The following is an 18220-nucleotide window of genomic DNA, read 5'->3' as shown; positions in this document are numbered from 1 at the left end:
TACAAAATAATGGGACCTCTTTCTTTCTAGATATAAAAACATCTATTACCCCTTTACTTCCTGTCACTTTGAATACAAGTTGCTAATTAACATTAGCAAGTGAAATAATTAGTCATTGTCATAACAATGGAATAACGCAGCACAGAAAGAGGCCTGCCAACTCTCCACATCCATGTCTTTGTTATTAATCTCATACATTAATCTCATTCGCTATTTGAAATAAATGGGGTTTCAGATCTTGGTCAGACTAGGGTTTAGACCTAGCAGAGGATCAGATATAAAACTCATAAATGCTGAACTACAGAAGAATAAAATCCGGATGGCCAACAAACCAAAAAAGTAAAAGCCCCAAGGGAAAGTGGCAGAGTGGATTCAAAACTAGTGCAACAGCAGGAAATACATATAGTTTTTGAATGGAGAGCTGAAACCTGTGGGATCAGTTCAGAGTCTTTTGCTGATTATGGTCTATATTAATAGTATCAACTTAAGGTGGCTGATGAGAAAGTTAACCACCATGCCTATCTGTCATAGATGAATGAGCTATCAGCAGTAAAGTTGACAGTGAAGGGGAAAACTAAAGACCACAGCAAGATATCAATGCAATATAAACTGGTCAGATGGAAAGAAAAATTACAAAATTCCATCCTTAAAACCATTTGGGAAGGGCAATATGAACAAGGTGGCATGGTACTGTGGAGAAACAGAAGAGGCAGAGCATTTATGTCTATAGATGTCAGAAGGCAACAGGACAGATAGGCATGGTGGTTAACAAGGCTTATGTAATAAATAAGGACTGGTTTCTGTGTAATCTTCATACAGAAAGTGCCACTGACTTAAGACACATAACTTAAGTTTATGTTAACTTGTTTTTTCCCTCGTTCTGTAATGTACAATGCTGCTTCTGCAAAAGGTTAACTTTCATGGTATTTATACCTTGTGTTTCGATGACTTTGACAACAATAAATTTGGATTTGAATATTAAGCCCATTTCTTTCACCTTACAGGGCACTTGTGCTTTTTCTGATTTAATATCAATTACATTCCTTTAATACCCAATAAGAACAAGATGATGATGCTGAAACTGTGCAAGATATAAGCTAGGCCATATTCAATTGCTTTGTCAAGTCTTTATCTCCACACTTCAAGGAAGTAAAAGAATGCATGACAGATATTACAGACATTTAGAGGTTCGCAGGAATGGAAAACATTAGCTTACAGGAAAAATTTGACAAGCTGCCTTTCTTTACTTTAGAACAGAAGATGCAGAAATGAGATTTAATTCAGATGCATTTAATTACATGGAAGCTGTATAAAATAGATAGTAACAACCCAAATGGCAAGTGCATAATAATCAAAATGCATTCATCCAATGGACAGAATGATGAGAAGTGAAAAGCACTTTTCTTTCTATCCAATCTCTTAACATAATTGAATACTGTAATTGATTTACTTATTATTTTTATTTTATTTATTTTTCTCTTCTATATTATGCATTCATTGAACTGCTGCTGCTAAGTTAACAAATTTCACATCACATGCCAGTGATAATAAACCTGATTCTGATATCTAAAGTACTCCAGTCTTGGCAACATCCAGGGGAACCTCCTCTGCATTCTTTTCAGAACAATCACACCCTTCATATAGTGTGGCAATGAGAACCACATACAATACTCTAAGTGCAGCTTAACCAATGCTCTATAACATTGCCTTGACCCCTGAACGAAAGCACATTCTCAAACTGTGTCACTACTTTCAGGAAACTGTGAACTTAGGTAAGATTCTCCTGTTCATTAACATTTCTTTGTGGTCTACCATTTATGGTGCCCATCTTAACTTTAAAAATGCATGACCTTGCACTTGTTAAGACTAAATTGTAAGTGCCTTTGCTCAGCCGAATTTTACTTCTGATCTATATGCCATACACAAGCTATCTCACTATTCACAACACCAATGAATTTTAGTAGCCACATACTTAATATTTATACTTCCCACATTCACATCTAAGTCGATAGTCTGTATCAAAAATAGGAAATTCCTTGGTATCAACACACATCAAAGTTGCTGGTGAACGCATTGGCCTGCTGCGTTCACCAGCAACTTTGACGTGTGTTGCTTGAATTTCCAGCATCTGCAGAATTCCTGTTGTTTGCGTTTAAATTCCTTGGTATTATCATTTCAGAGGATCTGTCATGGGCCCAGCACATTAGTGCATTGACAAAGAAAACACGACAGTGCCTCTACCTCCCTAGATGTTTGAGAAAATTCGGCATGACATCTAAAACCTTGACAAACTTCTGTAGGTGTGGTGGAGTGTATATTGACTGGTTGCGTCACAGCCTGGAATGAAAACACCAATGCAGAGAAGCCCACAAAAGGCAGTGAGTAAGGCCCAGTACATCGATGGTAAAGCCCTGCCCATCACTGAGCACTCTATACGGAGGGCTGTCACATGAAAGCAGCATCCATCAAGGACCCCACCACCCAGGTGATGCCTTCTTCTCACTGCTGCAATCAGGAAGAAGGCACAGAGCCTCAAGACCCACACCACTAGGTTCAGGAACATTTATAACCCCTCAGCCATCAGACTCTTGAACCAAACTCATATTCAAGGACTCTTCATCTCAAGATTTTAACATTTATTGCTTATTTATTATTATTATTTCTTCTTTTTTCTTTTGTATTTGCAGTTTGTTGTCTTTTGCACATTAACTGTTTGTCCGTCCTGTTGGGTGCGGACTTCCATTGATTCTATTGTTTCTTGGATTTATTGAGTATGCCCACAAGAAAACAAAATCAGAGTTGCATATAGAGATTTTTATGTATTTTGATAATACATTTACTTTGACATTTGAATAAGTACTGATCTCTGTGCATCCTACTGCCAAGACTTCCAATCAGAAAGAGCCCTCCCTCTCTGCCAAACTAATTTTGGATCCAATTCACCAGCTCACCATGGATTTTATGATACTGAACTTTCCGGACCAGCCCACTATACATATCCTTGTCAAATGCCTTACTAAAAGTCCATTCAGACTACATCTACCACACTGCCGTCATCAATCTCTTTCTTTTCCTCTTCAAAAATCGTAAAACAGAATTTTGCCCCACACAAAACCATTCTGTCTATATCTACATAGTTCCTGCCTTTCCAACATAAACTCCACCACTTTCCACAGTTACCTGACTTAGACATGCTGCCCTTCTTGAATAAAGATGTGCCACAATTACTATCATTCTCCTTAATATAGTCTATTGAATTCAAATTAATTCTAACAGCATTGTGTTACACATTTTGTACTTAGATGTTTGATCTATAAATGCCACAATCCCTTTTACAGAGAAGTAATCACAATAACTTTACCTGGGCCAGTTCTCCAATTGTAGCTAGGACACTAACAATAACTCCAGGGTTGGGATCATGATCCTTCAATTTTAAGATCAAAGCCTGAAAAGAAATATAAAGTCTTTTAGAGTAAATATACAGCATTTTCTACCCAAAATGTAGAAATACAGTGTTTGTATGAATGACAGTTTCACCTTCTTATACTAATAATCATTGAAGGAAACTACATTTGTTCTCACACACCTTGAGAATAGGTTCCATATATGGCCGGATAAGGCGAGGGGCATTTGAAACCAGGTGGCCTAACATTCGGGCACTTTGTTCTTTGTTTCGGCCAACTCCACTATGCTCCAGTTCCGTTAAAATCTATGAATAACACAGAAAATACAAACAGACAAAGTTAACTTATTTATTATTTTGGTGACTGATTTATATAAGACATCATATTTTCATTTGGAAAGCATCTGAGGCAACCTAAGATTATGAAGATTAAAATGACATCTAAAGCACAAAGATTGCAAACAAATGACCCAAATAATGCCAAGAAGATTCTTCCACTGTTCCATAATTGAGGGCTCCATATGTGAAGATAAGTGGGGTTGGGTAAATAAAAATCTACTGCAAAACCTCAACACTGAGAGCAATGCTTCCGTTAACCAATGTGCCTTAAGCAAAGCAAATATCACCATTTCCATGCATAACCAGAATATACAAATAATTTAGTCCCTGCAAGACTGAACACACCAAAATGGCATGTGAAAGTGATGATTGCGAACGTAAATGAGAGTTTGGGTATAGCAACCATACAGTACTGGTGATGATATGTTTAGAGGTGAATTGACTGATAAACAAATTTCAATGTCAATATGAGACATGAGTATTCCATACGACAACAAATTATAAATTTGGTTCATGCATATTGGGTATGATCCAATGGTATAATCATAAGCAAACTGGAGGCGGGAAGATCAATGAGCAGTTCTAATAAACCTCCTAAAACTAAACTAAAGTTTGGATAATCATGGCTATCAAACCACATACCCTCATGTTTGTCAGTTATTTTAATACTGAAGTACATATTAATGATGTCTTTATATTGTAAACTTGCAAAAATAACAATTCTAATCAGATGCAAGTAAATGTATGTTTTACGATGCTAGGTTACTAGAGACATAACTGAAAGTATTAAACGTTTTGTCACACGCAGATAAAACTTCACTCAGAGGATGGCGAATCCAAGGAATCCTTCCTCAGAGGAGAGTGGAAGCTCAGCCTTTAATTGCGTTGAAAATAGAGATGAACAGATTTCTGGATATTAAAGGAATCAGGGGAAACTGGGATAAGACAAGAAAATATTACTGAGGTGGAGGAAAAGCCATGGTCTTGTTGAACAGCAGAGCAGGTTCCTAGGACTGAAAAGATTACAATTTCTTATATTCTGAAGATCAGCTTGCAAGCACGTTGACTTAGCAGATCAGGCCAGAGCAAGTTGAATGGGGCATGACTGCGCAAGCACGTGTAAGTCGGACCATGAGGCAGCGGGAGTATTTAAAAGAGAGCAGATTAACGGAGCGGGCGACAGAGTAGAGGGAGACAGAGTAGGAAGGCTTTGGCTCCTGAGCCTTCGGCGAGCAGAGGCCGAAGAACAGCTTCACTCCAAGAGAGGTATGGCCGGGTAAGTTCCTTTAATAAATCTAATTACCTTAGGAGTAGATAATGGAGGCAGCAGTTAGGGCAGTTGAGTACTCTGTTCGCAGGATGTGGGAAGTCAGGGCGAGCACAATCGTCCCTGATTACTACACCTGCGAAAGGTGCATCCAGCTGCAGCTCCTGACAAACCAAGTTAGAGAGCTGGAGCTGGATGAACTTCGGATCATTTGGGAGGCAGAGGCAGAAATAGAGAGGAGTTACAGGGAGATAGTCACCCCTGAGAGTCAGGAGACAGGTAGCTGGGTGACTGTCAGGAGAGGGAAGGGGAATAGACAGAATGAGCAGAGCACCCCTGTGGCCGTTCCCACCAATAATAAGTATATCATTTTGGATACTGTTGATGGGGACAACCTGCCAGGGACAAGTTGCAGTGGCGTCTGTGGCACCGAGACTGGACCTTCAGCTCAGAAGGGATGGAGGGAAAAGAGGAGAGCAGTAGTGACAGAGGATTCGATAGTCAGGGGGACAGATAAGAGGTTCTGTGGAAGAGATCGAGAATCCCGGATAGTCTGTTGCCTCCCTGGTGCCAAGGTCCGCGATACCTTGGATCGAGTTCTCAGTATTCTCAAGAGGGAGGTTGAGCAGCCAGATGTCGTGGTCCATGTAGGGACCAATGATGTGGGTAGGAAAAGTGAGGAGGTCCTGAAAGGTGTGTTTAGGGAGTTAGATGCCAAGTTAAAGGACAGGACCTCCAAGATAGCAATCTCAGGATTGCTACCAGTGCCACGTGCAGATGGGTTTAGAAATAGTAAGATAGCGCAGATCAACACGTGGCTGAAGACATGGTGCAGGAGGGAGGGCTTCAGATTTATAGATAATTGGGCAGTTTTCCAGGGAAGGTGGGACCTGTTCCGGCTGGACGGTTTACATCTGAACTGGAGGGGGACAAATATTCTTGCAGATAGGTTTGCTAGACAGGCTCCGGTGGATTTAAACTAGATGGGGAGGGGGGAGGGGAACCAGAATGTAGGGACAGATGTAGGGAAGAAGGAAGAAAAAGAAAATAGTAAAGTTGTTTGCACAGTTAGTGATAAACAGAGAGTAAGAGGTGGAAAATTTCTTAAATGCATTTATTTTAATGCTAGGAGCATTGTAAGAAAGGTGGATGAGCTTAAAGCATGCATTGATACCTGGAAGTATGATGTGGTAGCTATTAGTGAGACATGGCTGCAGGAGGGGTGAGACTGGCAACTAAATATTCCTGGATTTAATTGCTTCAGGTGTGATAGAATTGGAGGGACAAGAGGGGGAGGTGTTGTATTGCTTGTCAGAGGAAATATTACAACGGTGCTCAGGCAGGATAGATTAGAGGGCTCATCTAGGGAGGCTATCTGGGTGGAATTGAGGAATGTAAAGGGTGTAGTAACTCTTATGGGGGTGTATTATAGACCACCAAATGGGGAGCGAGAATTGGAGGAGCAAATTTGTAAGGAAATAGCAGATATTTGTAGTAAGCACAAGGTTGTGATTGTGGGAGATTTTACTTTTCCACACATAGACTGGGAAGCCCATACTGTAAAAGGGCTGGATGGTTTGGAGTTTGTAAAATGTGTGCAAGATAGTTTTTTGCAGCAATACATAGAGGTACCAACGAGAGAAGGGGCACTGTTGGATCTCCTGTTAGGGAATGAGATAGGTCAGGTGACAGAGGTTTGTGTTGGGGAGCACTTCAGGTCCAGTGATCACATTGCAATTAGTTTCAATATAATTATGGTGAAGGATAGGTCTGGACCCAGGGTTGAGATTTTTGATTGCAGAAAGGCTAACCTTGAGGAGATACGAAAGGATTTAGAAGGAGTGGATTGGGACAATTTGTTTTATGGGAAGGATGTAATAGAGAAATGGAGGTCATTTAAAGGTGAAATTTTGAGAGTACGGAATCTTTATGTTCCTGTTAGGCTGAAAGGAAAGGTTAAAAGTTTGAGACAGCCATGGTTTTCAAGGGATATTGGAAACTTGGTTCGGAAAAAGAGATATCTACAATAAATATAGGCAGCATGGAGTAAGTGAGGCGCTCGAGGAATATAAAGAATGTAAAAAGAATCTTAAGAAAGAAATTAGAAAAGCTAAAAGATATGAGGTTGCTTCAGCAAGTAAGGTAAAAATAAATCCCAAGGGTTTCTACCGTTATATTAATAGCAAAAGGAAAGTGAGGGATAAAATTGGTCCCTTAGAGAATCAGAGTGGACAGCTACGTGTGGAGCCAAAAGAGATGGGGGAGATTCTGAACAATTTCTTTTCTTCGGTATTCACTAAGGAGAAGGATATTGAAGTGTGTAAGATAAGGGAAACAGTTAGAGAAGTTATAGAAACTATGATGATTAAAGAAGAGGAAGTACAGGAGCTTTTAAGGAATATAAAAGTGGATAAGTCTCCGGGTCCTGACAGGATATTCCCTTGGACCTTGAGGGAAGTTAGTGTGGAAATAGCAGGGGCTCTGACAGAAATATTTCAAATGTCATTAGAAACGGAGATGGTGCCAGAGAATTGGCGTATCGCTCATGTTGTTCCATTGTTTAAAAAGGGTTCTAAGAGTAAACCTAGCAATTATCGGCCTGTGAGTCTGACGTCAGTGGTGGGTAAATTGATGGAAAGTATTCTCAGAGATGGTATATATAATTATCTGGATAGACAGGGTCTGATTAGGAACAGTCAACATGGATTTGTGCGTGGAAGGTCATGTTTGACAAATCTTACTGAATTTTCTGAAGAGGTTACTACGAATGTTGACGAGGGTAAAGCGGTGGATGTTGTCTATATGGACTTCAGTAAAGCCGTTGACAAGGTCCCACACGGAAGGTTGGTTAGGAAGGTTCAATCGTTAGGCATTAATATGGAACTAGTAAAATGGATTCAGCAGTGGGTGGATGGGAGACGCCAGAGAGTGGTGGTGGATAACTGCTTGTCAGATTGGAGGCCGGTGACTAGTGGTGTGCCTCAGGGATCTGTACTGGGTCCAATGTTGTTTGTAATATACATTAATGATGTGGATAATGGGGTGGTAAATTGGATGAGTAAGTATGCAGATGATACTAAGATAGGTGGAGTTGTGGATAATGAAGTAGTTTTTCAAAGCTTGTAGAGAGATTTAGGCAAGTTAGAAGAGCGGGCTGAAAGACGGCAGATGGAGTTTAATACTGATAAATGTGAGGTGCTACACTTTGGTAGGACTAATCAAAGTAGGACATACATGGTAAATGGTAGGGCATTGAAGAATGCTGTAGAACAGAGGGATCTAGGAATAATGGTGCATAGTTCCCTGAGGGTGGAATCTCATGTGGATAGGATGGTGAAGAAAGCTTTTGGTATGCTGGCCTTTATAAATCAAAGCATTGAGTATAGGAGTTGGGATGTAATGTTAAAATTGTGCAAGGCACTGGTGAGGCCAAATTTGAGTATTGTGTACAGTTTTGGTCACCGAATTACAGGAAAGGTGTCAACAAAATAGAGAGAGTACAGAGAAGGTTTACTAGAATGTTACCTGGGTTTCATCACCTAAGTTACAGGGAAAGGTTGAACAAGTTGGGTCTTTATTCTTTGGAGCGTAGAAGGTTGAGGGGGGACTTGATAGAGGTATTTAAAATTATGAGGGGGATTGATAGAGTTGACATGAATAGGCTTTTTCCATTGAGAGTGGGGGAGATTCAAACAAGAGGACATAAGTTGAGAGTAAAAGGGCAAAAGTTTACGGGTGACATGAGGGGGAACTTCTTTACTCAGAGGGTGGTAGCTGTGTGGAACGAGCTTCCAGCAGAAGTGGTTGAGGCAGGCTCAATGTTGTCGTTTAAAGTTAAATTGGACAGCTATATGGACAGGAACGGAATGGAGGGTTATGGGCTGAGTGCAGGTAGGTGGGACTAGGTGAGAGTAAGAGTTTGGCACAGACTAGAAGATGGCCTGTTTCCATGCTGTAATTGTTATATGGTTAAGTAGAGACTTATATTAACATACAAAATGCTAGAGGAACTCAGCAGGTCAGACAGTATCGATGGAGTCATTTCAGACTGAGAGCCTTTGTCAGGACCACCAAGTCACTTTGGTGTTGATGAAGGATCTTGACCTGAAACGTTGATCGTTTATTCCTCTGTGTTGATCCTGCCTGACCTGCTGGGTTCCTCAAGCATTTTCTCTTTGTTACTCTGGAGGTCCAGCATTTACAGAATATCCTGGGTCAGTGACTTTCATGATAGATTTGCAGTGAGCATGAGATGCAAATTCTACGGCTGTATTGCTCCACTAGAGGTCAAAATTTTTAAGATTCTGAAATTCCAAACATAAATATGAATAAAAATAATACTGGGAACTCTCAACAGGTTAGATAACATCTGTGAAAAAATGTTTCAGGTTGATAGCCATTCCCAGCTCTTATGAAGGATTTTTGACCTACAAAATATTCCACTCCTCACTGATGCTGCTTAAATTGTTGAATGTTTTCAGTATTTTCTGTTCTTATTTTTAATAAAATAACTTGAAAGGAATACATTCTTGTTTGAGATGCTGTTGCAGTAGGTTTTAGATATTATCATAGCATGAAAAGATAGTTCTATTCATATCATTGTTTAAACAGTGTATTTCCAATTGGATAACAGGAATTGTCTGATCGTTAGTTACTATTACTAAATGCTTTTCAGTTACTAACCTCAGCTTTCTTGCTTCTGACTGCTCACTCTTTGTTGTTAATTAATTTAATTATTTAACTGATACACATAAATGTAGTTTTAATTGAAATCAGAAAAATAACTCCGTATTCCATATAGAACTGGGTGAAAAGTGCATAGCAACAGACTATAGAAGAAGCCTGTAAGCTCTTTCCCAGATTTTGGTAATGCAATAATTTGGTAATTTTCCAATGCTTTGCAAAGTAATGGTTGTACAGTAAAAATGAGGAAAATCTCCAGGAAAATGGGGAAAATAATACAGGCAACTACTGCAAAGAACTTTCTTGATTCCAAATTCAAGTGTTACAATTACAATTAGAAAAACTCTACAACAACAGTAGACCTCCTATAGCACAGAACAATCTGGTTGTACATCACAAAACGTGCGGTAAATCAGTATCACTGAATCCCTATAGAATAGCAACATTTGGCTTGCTTTCTGGACAGTGAATATTTAAAATATTACAATTTCCAGACTTCAAATTTCAACTGCTCTATATTTTCTGATAAACAGTCTAAAATCTGCAAAAAAAATTATTTTGCAGCATGTAAATAGCGTGTTGGTAAAGGAAGATCGTTAGCAGATCAGTCCATAATAGATACACACTCAACTAATACTTTCTATGTAGTTAACTCTAATAAAAGCCCGACTTATTTTTATTTACTACACATAAATTTCTAAACAAAATGATTGATTTAGAATACATCCAATTGTTCTGATTGGCTTTTAGCACTAACTACTTTGAATGAAAATTCAGGAGACTTGCCCTCTGTTGGCAAGCTTCCAGACATCAGAGTGGTACTCGTGGAAAATAAGAATACAAAATCTGTATAAAACAAGACCAATACCCATCAAAGTTTTGGCATCTGTTCTGAATTTCCACTGAAAGGGTCACCAGACAATTTAGAAAATGATTTCATTTCCTCCTGGGGCAAGCCTAAGAGAGACCTTAACTGTGTAGCTATTTAGCTTGCAACAGTGTCTCACAGTTGAATTTCAATTTATTAAAAGCCTTCCAGTCTCCAAGCAGGAGACTTTAAAGGAAATAGCATGTTCCAACTTATTTCCCTTCACAGACTAAATACCTCCACTTTGCTTTTTGCTCTCTTTTTGCATTTGACAGAGGCCCCAATATTTACAGTGCGTGCACAGGAGGCAGAATCCAGCAATGACTGAGGTTTAATTTAACAGTAGGAAGTAATTTTGTAATTCCATTTTTTTCTTCTGTTTCCCACCAAATTTGCAGTTAACCCAAAAGGCTGAAGGTTGTACCCAGGGATCCTTAGGGTCCATCCTCAGCTGAGACTGAAAGGCTGATGACTGCTTGTGCTAGGAATGGTGTTTGCCCAATGAGGGGCAATGTGGGTGGAGGGAGATGCCATAAGTAACACATTGCTTCCTCCTGAAAGGCTGAGGAGATGCATTCAGTGGGGTCAAGAAGTTTAGAGATGGAGCAGTCTGGAATCAAGACTCCTGGCCAAAGGTTGAGCAGAGGGGAAGGCATCATGGTGAGTTTGAAATTTATTAAACTAGTAGTGTTGGGGAATGAAGCTAAGGCCTGTGCTAATGGCTAATCATTCAGCATCAGAGGGAAGACTAGAACAGAGAGTGAAACCATACCAAGGGGTACAGCCAAGACCAGAGTCTAGCCAGACAACAGAGAAAAGGAAAGAGTGACTAGAATTCAAGAGCTGTTGAAGTTTGCAAACATTTATGCTATTTGCCTTTCTTCTAACTTCGTGGTCACACACATCAACATGGTGTGCTGCTCTGCAGTAACATTTTTCTTAACAGCGATCCCAAGTTTCCATACATCTAGCCACCAATTCTCCACCCCACTCTCACCCTGACATCCCTCTTATATGAATGAAATGACACTTAATGTCAGCCCACACTTATTCCCCTTAAAATTATTCACCTTTCACCCTAAAGCTATGATCTCCAAGTCTAGTTTCACCCAACCAGAAGAGAAAGTTTATACACTTTCTAACATTGTATACCTCTAAAACAGGGGTTCCCAAAATTGAGTCCACAGACCCCTCAGTTAATGGTAGGGCTCCACGGCATAAAAAAGATTGGGAACCCTGCTCAACAAGATCTTTCTTCATTCTCCTGCGCTCAAGGGAATGAAGTTCAAATCTATTCAACCTTTCCCTATAACTCAAGTCCCCAAAAGCCAGTAACATCCTTGTAAATCTTCTCTCTAATCTTTTAAGATTATTGATATTTTATAATCTTATTGAGTGCACTGAGCCTTTATCAGAACAAGACGATTTGAGAGTGAGGGGCAGGGGAGAGAGGTTATCCGCATCAACCTTACCACCTCCTTCTCCAACGACCTCCATTGGCTGATTGGTAAGAGGCAGCTAGCGAGAATAAAAGGATCCTTTTCTGGTTGGCTGTCAGTGACTAGTGGTGTTCCGCAGAGGCCAGTGTTGGGCCAGCTTCTTTTTACGCTGTACATCAATGATTTAGATGATGGAATAGATGGCTTTGTTGCCAAGTTTGCAGATGATACAGAGATTGGTGGAGGGGCAGGTGTTGTTGAGGAAACAGGTAGGCTGTAGAAGGACAGATTAGGAGAATGGGCAAGACAGTGGCAAGTGAAATGGAATGTTGAAAAATACATGGTCATACACTGTGGTAGTAGAAATAAACGTGCAGACTATTTTCTAAACGAGAAGAAAATCCAAAAACCTGAGGTGCAAAAGGACTTGAGGGTCCTTGTGTAGAACACCCTACAGGTTAACTTGCAAGTGGAGCCGGTGGTGAGGAAGGCAAATGCAACATTAGCATTCATTTCAAGAGGTCTAGAATACAAGAGCAGGGATGTGATGCTGAGTCTTTATAAGGCACTGGTGAGGCCTCACCTTGAGTATTGTGAATAGTTTGGGCTCCTCATCTAAGAAAAGATGTGCTAGCATTGGAGAAGGTTCAGAGGAGGTTCACAAGGATAATTCCAGGAATGAAAGGGTTACCATACGAGGAACGTTTGATAGCTGTGGGTCTGTACTTGCTGGAACATAGAAGAATGAGGGGGGGATCATATTGGAACCTTTCGAATGTTGAAAGGCCAAGACAGGGCAGATGTGGAAAAAATATTTCCCATGGTGGGGGAGTCTAGGACAACAGGGCACAGCCTCATGATAGAGGGGAGTCCATTTAAAACAAAGATGCGGAGAAATTTCTTTAGCCAGAGCATGGTGAATTTGTGGAATTTATTTCCCCAGGCAGCTGTAGAGGCCAGGTCATTGGGTGTACTTAAGGCAGAGCTTGACAGGTTCTTGATTGGTCATGGCATCAAAGGTTATGGGAAGAAGGCCGAGGAGTGGGGCTGAATAAGAGGTAAAACTAGAAGGATCAGCCGATTGAATGGCGGAGCAGACTCAATGGGCAAAATGGCCTAATTCTGCTCCTATGTCTTATAGTTTTATGGTATAAACAATAGAACTACAATTAAAATGGGATCTGCTATTCTGCAATAGTCTAGCACCTCCACTACTAAATTACAATAATCAATTTTTCAGTAACTTCTACCCACAGACTTTTAAGAGACCACAGATGCATCGCATTTGAATTATTTACCTTCTCCAAGCAAAGGGTCTTTCTTGTACCTCATTATTATTCCTACTATCTCTTTTATTTGGCAGCGAGGTATTCCTTGATTTTTAAAAAAAGTGCTTACCAATTATTTTAACTATACTCTCTGCATTTTTGAATAGATCATCTTCCTTTCTCCTCTTATTCACAGAATACTTTACTTTTCCTTTTATGTTAGCTGTCAGGCAAACTTCTCTACTTTGAGAAGGTGGATCATTTGTGTTTTTCCTAGGGTCGGGGGGCTAAAATTAGCTGAATGGTTAAGGTGTGAGAAGTAAGAGCTATATGTAAGAAAATGGGATTAGTTCAGATAGGCAACTTGATAGGCAGGGATGAGTTAGGCTGAATGACCCTTTTCTGCTCTGAATGACTCTAGGACTCTGCAACCTCCACATCATGCACACCTGTTCACTACTTGATCCACTCCCTCTTCCATTGCACAAGGTTCAGACTTTGACTGCCTGATCTTTTCCTACGACATTGTACCCACACAAGCTCCTTTTAAAGTCAATCCAATGACATATTAGTTTTACCTGTCAATCTTTGTTTACAATTTACCTGGGCGAGATCACCTTTCATCAGTTGATCTAAGATTTCAATTTTAGAAATCTATTTGCACTTCTCCATTACTAATCAAAATATTTTTGATGTATGACCACTCCTATGTTTCTCTACCCACAGTTGGTCAACTTCATTTTCCAAGAGCCAGAACCAGCAGCATCTTTTGTCGATGGGGCAGAAACACACTAATAAAGAAAGGATCATTTCAGCTAGTTGGGGGAGAAACAAGATGTTATTAATCCCTCACAAGAATGATTTTCTGCAATGTACATAATCAAAGACAAAAATTGTACAACTACTCTTTCAGCCAATTATAATTAAATAAATTTGAATATTATTCATGCTTAGTATGCACCTAGTAAGATTTATCATTATTTTCCCCTCTCCCAAACCAACTAATCATCTACATCTCAAAAATCCTAAGGACGTAACCGTGTAGAATCATTGATCACTGAAACATTCACTCAAAGTAAAAGCCAAAGCCACTCACATACACCACCTACTGGCAAAATATATAATCTCGAGTATATTAAAATAAGCAGTAAATCATGCAGGTAACATCCAGGTCTGCTGGCATCTAAAAAGACAAAGAATATAAGTCTATAGCAAAAATATTAATCTGTCTCTTCTCCCTTAAATAATTCCTTCTATTCAGTGTGGTGGTAATATAGACATTAATGAAGTAATACATAAATGGAGAAGTGAAACCAGAATATGTGTAACTAGAGCACAAAGGGGATTTTTGTGGTTTAGGAAAAAGGGAAGGAAAGATAGAGAATGAAAATTAATACCTATGTGATGTCATACATCCTGATTTAAAACAAAATTAACAATGCATTGAATGGAAGTTAAATCAGTGATACATAAATGCAAAGGGATCTGGGAGTAGCGTTTGTGATACATTAAAGCTGCACCTGGGTTGATGGGATACAATGAAACTCTGATCTTTATAACAGAATATAGAAAAGTTAAAAGCTAAAAGGTAATGATGAAATAATGTGCCAGAAATACTAAAGTCAGGAAACATGCACAGAGAAAGAAAAATTATTATTTTGTTCTCCACAGATGCTGCCTGGATTGCTGCCTCAAGAAGGATGCATCCATTATTAAGGATCCTTTAGCATTGGGAACATGCCCACTTCTCATTGCTACTATCAGGGAGGAGGTATGGGAACCCGAAGACACACACTCAACATTTTAGGAACAGCTTCTTCCCTCTGTCAGATTTCTAAATGGTCCATGAACCTATGAATACTGCCACACTATTCTATTTTAGTACTTCTTGTAATTTACAATACTTTTAAGTCTTACACTGCACTACTGCCACAAAAGCAATTTCACAGCATACAATAATAAACCTGATTCTGATTTCAATTTTATTTCAGCGGCCTGGCACATCCTTTTTTTGTTTCAGAATAGCAGTTATCTCACGCTAGATCTTAAAATATCAGAGAGAAGCAAATACAGTATTGAACTGTGCAATATAGGGAGAACTTTGAGATTGAAAGAGAGAAAACAAATTCTCCAAAGTTCGAACTGCTATGAGAAAATCAAAGTAAAATATACAAAAAGTGACAATGTCAGTTATAGATGATACGTTAAAAAATGAAAACTATGGACAGAGTATATGGAAACAGCATATTTGTAATATTTTCAGGGTACAGAATCAAGGACTGTTTAACGAGGTTAAAAACAATAATTACTTATGCAGCTACCTGGTGATGCTATTGTAGCAAGGACATGGAATGCACTTCATGATTTGTGGTTAAGGTAGGAATTATACTAGCATTCCAACAAGAGATATTGAATAACATATTACGGAATCAATTGGGCAAAATAAGAATTCGCGGATCTATTTGCTAAAATGAAGAATAAACATCATGGAGTTGATCCACCAAAAATCTTAATCCTACAGTGTACTTATTTTCATGTTGGAAGGCCCGCTGCGAATTTCTCTGGATTTTTTTTCATATCAAATTTTGAGAACTACATCGAACTTACAACAAAGCTACTCTATTCAATACAGCTGCTTTGAGCCGGTGGTTATAATCTAAGAGCATTCTTCCCTTTTAATTATCTCCTTCTACCATACTTTCTAAACCCTCTAATCACTTCCCTCTTCCATTATCTTCCAGACTTCTGAAACGAGATTCTCTCAGTTTCATACAGTTCCCTTTCCCATGCACATGACATATGCACAAATGAAGATTGATATGAAAATTTTTTGGGGAAAAAGACAAGTAAAACATATTACGTCAAAAGTTTTGTTTTACTGGACATAGTACTGACATAGATAAGTGTTGACAGTTAAGGCATTATATTTTCGGTTTGTACATTAAGTGGTATGCATGGTTTGATATCCACACATACTAGAAAATAATCATTTTTAAAAAACTCACCTGTATCAGCATTTTGCGAAGAAAAGGCATCACAAATGCAGGGTTCATGCTGCTCAATCTACCAATCGTACAGATGGCAAGCTCTCGAATTTCAAAGACTTCATCATTCAGTGCCACAAAAAGAGCTTGCAGGTTCTCAGCTTGGGCTAAATGGGCATCAAAACGTTCATCTAATGATGCCAGCACACAGTACCGAATATCAGGATCTGAATAAGCAAAATGGATAAGTTGAATTTCTCCATAAACTTATAAAATGTCAAAAATTAGAACAGTTGATCGAATAGTAATTTGTATTCTACTCTTGTACAAACGTTGTACTTGCTATAGTATTTGTGTTTTCCTAAACACGTTCACATTTACATTTTAAAAACAGAACATTCCACTAGCCAAAATAATGGAACAGTATCCAATAGTTAAATGCTTCCTTTTGTTTTGGTGAGCTATTAGAGAAAATAAATCCTCATGCAGATTTTACTTCCTATTTTTAACCGGATTCAGAAGAAGTAGAATATAAAGACAGGCAAGTTTGCAAGGATTAAATGTTAGGAATTGTGAAAAACTGAGTTTGAATGCATTTGGCTAAGGTGCATGTAAACTTCTGACTTCAACTGTATGGAATTCTAGGAAGTATAGCACAAATTTTTAGAAGATATGAATCCAAGATGAGAAAATTAAAAATAAACTGTAGTCTCTAGTCCAGCACTGTTTAATATAAATGCTTATTTTCCTAATGTTTTATTAGTTTGACCACAGCACAGGATTTACTTTCTACATTATCCATAGGAACTACAGTTACAAGTCCTGAGCCTTCAACAGCTGAAGTTTTCAAAAATAAAGGAACCAGGGTTAAATTTCACAGTCTAAAAGGTGTTTAACAATACAGCGGATTCTGGTTAATTGGGTCATTGGTTAATCAGGGCAGCAGCTTATTTGAGACAACTCTTAAGGAACAAAAACTAATCGAGAAAATAATCAGGATTCCCTCCACTTATTTACGACATTCTGCCGCTTAATTAGGGAAAGAGACTGTTGCCGAACAGTTTCTAACTAGCATCGGGTACTTGCACTTGTGTGGGTGTTAGAAACTACACTGTGCTAAGAGCAAACAGTTTTTAAATAGCAGTGGTTGTATGTGTTCAAAAAGTTGTGATTTTTGTCATTGATAGCTGGCGAGAAATAAACAGGAAGACCATTCAGAACTGTTTTGCTCAGAGGTTTCAAGCATTCGTTCTTGGAGATGCCAGAAATTGCTAGGAGTGAGAATGAAATGACTTCACTATTGAATGTTACAATGAAAACGAAGATTTGGAAGATGCAATCGTCAATAGCATTGTATGAAGGCAGTTCATTATCTACACTAGGCGTCTGTTCAGTTACAGTCAATCAAAAGTGCGGCAGCATACTGTGTATTGATCCATTCATAACTATAAAGAACTAACGTGGTTTTATAGTACTGTAATAGTATTGATAGTGTTCTAATGTGTTCTCTATTTCATTTAAATACATAATTTCTTACTAAGGTTTTTGTGTTGGTGTGCAGTGCCCTCTTCCTCCAAGCAGTGGTGTGCATTTCTGCCAAAAAGTTCAACTTTTGTCTCATCCGTTTTTTAGAGACCAGTGGTGTCCTCCGTGGTGTCCATCCATGAACACAATTCTTCTTCAGTTTTTCTTATAGTGGACACATGATCAGAGACTGTAGCAAGTTCTAGAAATTTCTGCAGGTCTTCTGCTGTACCATTGGGTTCTTTTTCACCTTTTTCAGCATTGCACATTGCGCTCTTGATGTGATCTTTGCAGGACGCTCACTCCTACAGAGGGGAGCAACAGTACTGAGTTCCCTCCACTTGTAAACAACTACTCTTACTGTGGACTGATGAACACTCAGGTCCTTAGGAATGCTTTTGTAGCGTTTTCCAGCTTCACATATCTCTGCAATTCCTCTCCTAAG

At 39.0% G+C, this 18220-nt stretch overlaps 1 protein-coding gene across 3 annotated transcripts in view; it reads right to left on the bottom strand.

Annotated features, from left to right (window-relative positions):
- The window catches only part of mtor (mechanistic target of rapamycin kinase), a 341456-nt gene that overhangs the window by 255383 nt on the left and 67853 nt on the right, over nucleotides 1–18220 (bottom strand). For all 3 annotated transcript variants that reach the window (XM_072245239.1, XM_072245242.1, XM_072245241.1), the window contains exons 13-15: nucleotides 16273–16478; nucleotides 3587–3709; nucleotides 3362–3445 (exon numbers count right to left, since the gene is read on the bottom strand). In XM_072245239.1, coding sequence (XP_072101340.1) covers nucleotides 3362–3445; nucleotides 3587–3709; nucleotides 16273–16478 — 413 coding nt within the window. The remainder of the gene's footprint in view (nucleotides 1–3361; nucleotides 3446–3586; nucleotides 3710–16272; nucleotides 16479–18220) is intronic.

The sequence above is a fragment of the Mobula birostris genome, chromosome 27 (genome assembly GCF_030028105.1).
Source record: "Mobula birostris isolate sMobBir1 chromosome 27, sMobBir1.hap1, whole genome shotgun sequence".
In the NCBI taxonomy this organism is placed as follows: Eukaryota; Metazoa; Chordata; class Chondrichthyes; order Myliobatiformes; family Myliobatidae; genus Mobula; species Mobula birostris.
Note: the sequence above shows the minus strand (reverse complement) of the source record. Positions and strands in the feature narration are given on the sequence as shown.